This window comes from Phoenix dactylifera, unplaced genomic scaffold (genome assembly GCF_009389715.1).
Source record: "Phoenix dactylifera cultivar Barhee BC4 unplaced genomic scaffold, palm_55x_up_171113_PBpolish2nd_filt_p 001820F, whole genome shotgun sequence".
NCBI classification, from domain to species: domain Eukaryota; kingdom Viridiplantae; phylum Streptophyta; class Magnoliopsida; order Arecales; family Arecaceae; genus Phoenix; species Phoenix dactylifera.
The window spans coordinates 3,449-12,116 of record NW_024069113.1 but is presented as its reverse complement, the minus strand read 5'-3'; the positions used below and the strand labels follow the sequence as shown (position 1 = coordinate 12,116).

Here is an 8,668-nt window from a genome sequence, read left to right as displayed (position 1 = left end):
GAAGTTATTGGTTCACAACGAACATTAAGCTTTGCATTGATGTGATTTTCTTCAATCCCTTTATACTATTGATTTGTACATTGATTCAGTAAATCACAGCTTCAGGTAACTTAACAAACTCTTTAGACAGCCAGCAACATCTCCGGTTGCCTGTGAATCTGATTGAGAGTTGTCTTCCCAAGCTCCTGTTGATTGGATTGCAACAGCGCAGCCTATGAAGCAAAAGGTGGAATGCAATACAAGGTGTATCCCATGTACCTGGCAGAGACCAACTCTGAGACCAGAACAGCCTACTTCTAGCTATGCTACAAGGTAGTGAAGAGATTAGTTTAATGGGTGACCATGCTCCACTTAAGCATAACACAAACCACTAGTTCATGTTCCATTCAAGGGTAACACAAACAACTGAGAGTACATATGAGAAAATGAAAGAAAAATTGGAGCTTTTATATATGTAGCTGGTGCAACTATGCACACCAGATAGATGAGAGCACATTCCACACAAGCACCTAATATGACTTCAAAACCAAAGCAAAAGATCATCTAATATTAAACAATTCAAAAAAAACAAAAAACAAAAGCCAGCTGACATTTAAAGGAGGGAACATTGTACATGAAATCCTTACTCCTACAGAGAATGCTTTTTGCATACAACCGACCCATATGAATTTTCCCAGGTTCCTTGTTTAAGATATAAAAAAGATTTTCAAATGCCCAGATACATCAAGGTCTAACCACAGGTCACAAAAGTTAGGTCAATGCTGCATTGCTTTGACATGATGCCGATAATTGCATATGCTAATTGCATCACTAGGATGGAATTGCAGACATTTAATAAGGAAAAGCCGACTTTTACTTGAGCATACATTAGCCTATGATGAGAAGTTAACCTGTACATAAATGCAGATTGTTTGAAGCAAGGCAAAAGAATAAAGCTATAGATTGCAATGATGACAAAGTCTATACAGTTCCATTATTACCTGAGGATGGGGTTAGAGCACGGTACAGAATCTTCCCCTAATTGATTCTAGTTCAGGCACTCCAATTCAGCTAAACCCTGCATGAATCAAGCCCCCTAAGAGCAAGTTAAGATCCCCTTATATTACAAAAAGATTGTATAACACCAATTAATAACATCCAGCCTTTACGAAAATAAATAAGGTCTGGCAACGTAACTAGAGATTTAATATGAGGCCTATTGGGCAATGGTCGCTGCCAATGACATCTGGAAGAATATAGGAGTCATATACTTTATCCGCTATGGACTCTGAGACAAGAAAATAATCAAGTCGCCACCCTGACACATGAACAATGAGATTAAAAATAAACAAGATGAAATCAAAAATTCATATCTTAAGGAATATCAGCTAAAAATCAATATTAGGTTCTTATATCACACCTTGCCGACTCTACAAAGCTAAAACAAGCAGCACTTCGGTATTTCCTTTAGGTATATGTATAAACAGGTCCAGATCATATTCACATTCTTGCCAAACATGTAAATTTATAGCAGGAAGCTAAACATTATGAACAATAAACAAAACTAATAGAATAAAAAGGGGGGAAAAGGAAACCAAAGAAAACCATAACTAGGAAACCATGATTAAAAGCTTTCCATTTGTCACCCGGTAAACATTTTATAAAAGAGCCCCGCAATCAAACTAAAAGCATGAACTTCTATAGATGGCAGTATACCGCACTTTTGCAATAGTATCTCTGCTTGTCTTCTTTTAGATACACAAGGGTGGCCTTAATAAATAAAACACTTTCAATTCACTAAGAATTCGTACTTTTCAAGCCAGAGCAAGCCAAGTGTGCATCTCATGCCAACCCTTGACTGGTACAAGTACAATATACCATATTTTAATCCTTGCTCAAATTTATCTTGCAAATAAGTATTAATCATATCTCTATGGAGATCAACAATATCGGAAGAGCAAAAAGTCCGTTATGATTTCAGAAGAAAAATAGATAGCTAATTAGTAATTACATATAAGGTAAAAAATTAGAGTTCAGCACAGTCAAGAATCAACTATGATAATCAGCTTTCTCCAATGCACAAAAGGGATTATCGATGAAGATAAGCCAGAACTGATTACTATAATGAAAGATCAAGTAGTTTTTTGTTTTAGATCATCTATCAACTACTATAATGACAGATGCATGTTATCAGTTGTCATGCTTTGGGTCATCTGTTCGCCACTTATTGCTCCTTAACTATTTATTTAACAAGATCCAGACCAAAACTTTAATTTACTCACAGAAAAGAAATCAGGTTGTCACCAAATCATAGGTAATTGAAATAATCAAATCATAACAACCTAGTATCAGAAAAGCCTAAAGAATTTTGAAGAACTCTCAATTTCTAGTTGACAATCTATAATGTTATTTCATTTGTTCTTGAGTTCTAAAACATTTCTGTTCTTCGGTTAGTTAAAGCAAAATTAAACAAATATTTAAGCTTATATTGATGGAAATGCGACCTATAATTGTATTTTTAAACTTAAGAAAGACTTTTGTCAATTCCAAAAAACACATTATTTCATACAAATTTCCCTAGAAAGAAAATCATTCTGCAAATTTCCACAAGAAGGAATTTGTGAAGGAATTTGTGGCAAAATTGGAATAGACAATAAACTTGGACAGTGTCAGATTTTAAGTGCGGAAGTATCGAGCAACAAGCCTATCAGCAATATTTATAATAATGCATATTTGTTAAGTGCCTCCAAGGCACAAATTGAAAATTAAACAATCATTATAGGAAATGAAATACCTTTGTTGGTTTTGCGCCCACCATGCCTATAACCCCAATAGGTATAAGCCACTACACCAGGATGTTGTTTTCTAAAGGTATCCACAAACCCTCTCAACAAAAAGTTTGACTCGAATGATTGCCTTTCTTCATCTGTAAATCCAGCACTTCTGCGATTTCCCTTGAATAAAATGTTATAAATAGATAGTATCATCACATACATCGAAAAGAGATCATATTTCCAACAATTAATGCTATATTGAATGGAACAATCCACAGATACATCATTTACATTTCTCCTAAAGATAAAGTATTTTCTCATGCTTCATCTCATGAATAAGTATTATGGATAGTAATGATACCATAAATAAAAATTATGATAATAAGTCATTAGTTTAAAAATCTACTTTAAAGCTGAGATTAAATCCTAAGTTCGTTATAACTTGATCTGTACTCATTGTTTTGGATGACACCTAAGATTTAAGCCCATAGAACCAGCATTTTACGAACTGATGATCCTAGAAAGCAAAGCTATGAACTAAGGCCAATATATGGACTGAATTTGGATCCAACGATGGTTGATCTGAGCCCAATTCTTTTATCAAAAATATTTTGTGTGGTCTGATCCAAATAACCTAACAGATTGATCAAAGATCAACCCTATCAGACTCCATTAAAATCAGATATTCGACTTGATGGATCCAATCCAGTCAAAAGAGAAAAAAATAAGGGGAGGAGAAGGCTGCTCGGTTTGGCTTCTCTGGCACCCACAGCAGCAAAGATGGAAGCCCCCCCCATACATATGCTCCCCCTAGATGTCCCTCCACCAGGGTTAACTTGGCTGACTACCATCTTCCATGGATCCTCATCCATCACTCTACTGACTAGCCAAAGTTGCTTTGAGACCTTCCATCCAGTCACCAAGATGACCATACACATTTAGGCTCATGATAAATGTTCAATAATATCTTTGATGGTTGGATCTCGATTAAAAAGCTTAATTGGTGGCTGCTAATATACTATGAGGACCCGTACAGGCATATGTTTAGTCTTACATCGGTTATTTGCCAGAAAGATCTTTGGTACTTATACAAGACCAAGGAACCTAAATAATATTTTCCTGCAAGCCTTTTGGATGAGGTCTTAGGTCGTTACAAATGATATCAAAGCGGACCCAGCCCACAGCCAATGTAGACTAGGAGATACTGCAGCACGGATCTAAATTGGATTAGAAGTACTTGTGATTGGATTTGAATGGATTTGGATCTTTAGCCTAGGAAGGACACCACAACTTAAATGGGAGGAGTATGTGAGGATCTATACAGGCGCGTGTTTAATCCCACATTGGTTATTCACCAGGAAGATCTTGGGTACTTGGACTAAGGAACCCAAATAATATCTTCCAGCTAGCCTTTTTAGTTGAGGTATTAGGTCCTTACATATACAATAAGCATCATGTTCATTGGATGCCATCAACACAGTTGCCAAGATAATCATCATGCAGCTATTGGTCATCCTATGCAACAAAAAACTAAGCTTAAAACATTGCAACTCTTCGCATACATCCTAATAAGACTTTTATGTAGTTTCCTCTAAACCTCTCTCAAATACCTCGTCCGTATGTCATCTGCATTGAGTCATCTTAAACAAGCCAATTGAATTCAATCAAGCAATTCTAGAACCTGATTTAATGCAGAGCTGGTACTGTTCTGTCATGCAATTTCATGCCTCTCCTCTACGCTAAACCATTCTAAAGATAGCAAAATTATCACCAAAAATTCTTTTAGTAGGATAAATAAGCCAAGGAGCATTTGTAGAGATGACATGAAATATTTCAACTATTTGTGTTTTTTAGACAAACATATAAGTACATCGCTAATATGATACTTCACGCTCACTTGACTAATAGCCAATTGCTCCTGCACTTGTTAGGTTTCTTAAGACATAATATTGGTTCTGGAGTTCATGTATACTGTTAGCTTGGTATCATTCTGAACACAGTTGACCATGTTTCTAGATTTTATATACTTTACCATCATCTAGGTGCCAGCACCATTTGATATTACTGTCATAACTGTTTAATGCAGTAAAATTATATGTAATATCTGTTTAATATAGATTCCTTTAATCTTTTTGATTCAGCAAATGCTTCATTTTAGATTAAGAAATTAACTGCTCAGATGTTCTTTTTCGTTTTCATTTATTTCTTCTTTCTAAGCTTCAGAAAAAAGCTAATCTCTTTCATGTTTGGGGAAAGAAAAGAAACTTACCTCCATAATTTTTTGTACTAGTGTTTTCATCATTAAAGGAGATACCTTGAGAAAGAATGACAGAAATAATAAGTTTAAAAAAGAATGTTTGAAGTTTTTTAATCAGAATAATCATTGATCCAATGTGGTTCAAGCACTCTATGAAGATGCACCAAGCCACCATATTCTGTAGCTTCTAAGGGGAAGGTGGTTCAAAAGAGGTAGTTTTTGTGGTAGTCATACATCCTTTAGATACTAGCATGCTTGACATTTTGAAGCCAACAGAATAAGGGAATGAGAAATATAAAATGGTGAGTCTCATAACCTAAACTAAGCATTCTATAAATCATCATGAAACATTTAATAGCATAGAAGATAGAACCACTATCAAAGTTAGAAATCAAGGTTGAGAAACCAACGAATTGCTTACTGCAGGATTAAATATATCAATCTCTTGATGAGCACAGTTCAGGTCACCGGTTAAAATCACAGGCTTGAATTTTTCCAAGTCCTGCAAAGAAAATGAAGGAATTATCATCATAAACTTACATTCTGTTTCTTAATTAGAATCAAGTTAGCTGCTATCATGGAAGTCTTATATGATTTCGAATTTCAGATGCCTTGACATAGTAAATTCCACAACCTGCAGATTCCATAAATAAATAGAGGTGTATGCAATCAAAAGCATGAAACATGACCTAGGAAATCAAACTTAAAATGTATATTGGGACAAATGGAACGTATGACACCATTGACTGGACGCAATATAAAGTAAATATCTTGAAGGTGATATACCAAATGGATTAACTTAGTACAGACTTACAAGATGGTATAAATTAATGCATTACAATACTAATCCATATGCACCTAGGTGTACAAGTGAGCTCATATTCCAGACTCTAAACTTTGAAACTAGCTGTTTTTGTGAAATTTGTCATTACATAAGATGCATGTATACTCTCTGATTTGTGATCAAAAAAATAAAATAAAATATACATAAGAGGATTCATTGTCTAATATGCATATGCACCTTAAAAGTTGAGAATTACATACTCATCATTTTATTTCAAAGAATATTATTACAATAAGAGATATATCTTTTCTAAGTATACCTTCAAATAGATCTTCTGAATGTCCATTGACACATTTATATCTTTCCTTGAAAACATATTAAGCATCATCCCAATAAAGTATGGTACATATTATGTTACACTAGTTGACTCATATATGTTAGCAAGGTCTCGAACAACTCAAGAATTGCACAAACAAAACAAGTATGCCCATTCTAGTTTCGACAAAGTCGGGCACAAAGTATCCAAAATTATGATCCTGCTACTAACATGCTCCTTGTGTCACTAGTCAGTCTCAGAGAAATTTACTATTTTTCTGAGTTTTGCAGATGCTTTAACACTCATTACTACCGAAAGCATTTTTACTAGAATTAATGCCTGGGTCAGGTTTTAGTATTATTCTTCAAATTTTCATATCACTGTCGACTCCAAAAGTCTTAAAAACAGATATGAAGATGGCATTTTATCAATATAGGATTATTTTTCCTTATGTTCATTATTACCTGGTACTGAGTTGTATAGAATATTTTAAGCATTTAATTTCATTATGGAGTGAGTATTAAACAAATGAGTTCACCAAAAATACTAGCACACCTCAACAGCACACTTACTTTCATGTAATTGCTAAGAGATGGATCCCATTCTTTAACCCTGTAAGTCTAGCACCAAGACATAATGAAGAAGGGTCAGGGCATTAAAGAAATATTATCAAACAGAGATAACTGGATAATAAAAACAAAATAAATTGAAAAAAAATGAAAAAGAATTTGCTTACCAATCTTCTTAAGCCATCACCAGAATTAGGCACATATCCAGTAATTAAGTAGAATGAATCAAACTCCACTGTAACAAGCCTCCCTTCACTATCATGATCTGGTATGCCAAGTCCATACTTCACTGAAATTGGCTTTATCTGTTGTCTTGAAAGAAGAGTAATTTTGCACCAAATTCATGTTATGATATGACCATGTTTGTATGCACAAAATAATAAAAGAGGTCATGTATTCTATACAACAAATGGGGGAAAAAATAATAAAAGAGGTCATGTATTCTACACAAGAAATGGGGGGAAAAAGGTAAGATCTTGAGATGTGAAAAGGACCTAAATTGGTACAGACCATATTTAGAGGTAGTTCAGGATTACAGCTCAGTTGCATTAAGCTCCAATGTGATGGGTCACTTAGAGGGTCTAGTTTTGCCAGTGTAGGTAGAGATGCAAATAGTATGGTAAGGTTTGATCTCCAACTACATGAAACATAACTTCGGAGGCTTGCTATCCTTGGCTACTAGATAACATTACTTCACTATCACCACAGAAAGAGATTCAAAAATATCATCCATCAGTTCTTGGAGAAAATGGTCTACTTATGATTGCTTAGACGAAACTATCTTTGAAGGCAACGGTTCTGTTTATAAATGCCTTGATGTCTTGTTATTTGTCATATTTTGCACTTTAATTTTCCCCTACTTGTGGGAGGAAATTAATGAAGAAAAGCATAGATTAGTTTTAAACTTCTATTATGACTTTGGATCTGTCTAAAATTTTAAGGTGATTTTTAATTAAGATTAATATTAAGCATAGATTAGTTCTGGTTTGTGTCCTACCTTAAGAAGGATTACGTGCAGAAGCTTTACAAAACTGCACTGCAGAAGTCCCCAAATTATTAAGATGTAGTTTCAGAAGTAGATGTGATTTCATGTGGCCGTCACATTAGAATCTAAAACTTAACATTTAGGAAACATCTTAGTAGGATGAATTTAGATCTCCTTGTACATCCTGATCAAGGTTCACAATCTCCGAACTGGACTGTGTATCAGGTTACGCACTGGTAGGAGACCAGTACGATATGATATCATATTGTCTTGAACTGCATCGGTACACCAAAAATATTTTTTTAATGGTTTCTAAGGCTCCTTTATTTAGTTTTGTGTGGATAATAGGGTTTTGTGAAGTTTGTTTTTGATGTTTAAATGTAATATGCTTTAAATTCATTTTTTTCAATTTCAGCCCATTTATGATATGCAATAAAAAAAAGAAAAAGGAAGAGAGAAATACATAGGTCCAACCTTCTGCTCACCGCATCGCTCTCTCCTTTTCTCCTCTCCTCATCTCTTTTCTCCTCTCTCACCTTAAAACAGAGAGAGAAAAGAGTATCAGGCCTTTTCTCCCTCAATTAACACCCTAAAACAGTAATGAGGCCTTTACTAAGCTGAACTGCTTGGAACTGAGGAACTCTAGGCAGTTCGGCCCAATACCAATTTGCACTGATTCGGGCACCAACTTGTACCAAGATCATGAGCCTTCCGGATTGTGGTTGGTACAGTACAATACCAACTAAACTGGATGATTGGATCCAGCACTATATACCTTGGTCTTGACTGAACTCAAATTGATAAGTACAAGAGAGATGGGGAGGTGCTGATCTTTGACAAAAGGGTATGACCACCTTGTCTTCGAGGATTATTTCTAGCCGCACCAAGGATTGCTCTGAGTATAAAAAACTCTAGAAGAAAATTGATTTGATTCGCCCTTTTCTCTTTTATACTGTTTCCTCCTTATTATCCTTTCTTTATCATTATTTCACTCTTCTATTTTC

General features: G+C 34.9%; 1 protein-coding gene across 1 annotated transcript; it reads right to left on the bottom strand.

Annotated features, from left to right (window-relative positions):
- Nucleotides 1-418: 418 nt before the first annotated feature.
- LOC103709944 (DNA-(apurinic or apyrimidinic site) endonuclease, chloroplastic) lies at nt 419-7,019 on the bottom strand. Its single transcript, XM_039122853.1, has 7 exons — nt 6,847-7,019; nt 6,683-6,730; nt 5,432-5,512; nt 2,774-2,933; nt 1,177-1,297; nt 981-1,057; nt 419-890 (listed from the first exon to the last, which is right to left on the bottom strand). Coding segments are annotated over exons 2-6 (369 nt in total). The 5' UTR covers nt 6,689-6,730; nt 6,847-7,019; the 3' UTR covers nt 419-890; nt 981-1,056.
- Nucleotides 7,020-8,668: the final 1,649 nt, after the last annotated feature.

Bases quoted from the DNA above. Each gene is read 5' to 3' on its own strand.
- LOC103709944 (XM_039122853.1), bottom strand. The intron at 2,934-5,431 runs GTAAGCAATTCG...ATTTTATTCAAG, and splicing joins TTGATATATTTAATCCTGCA to GGAAATCGCAGAAGTGCTGG. The intron at 1,298-2,773 runs GTATTTCATTTC...TTCATGTGTCAG, and splicing joins TGGGCGCAAAACCAACAAAG to GGTGGCGACTTGATTATTTT.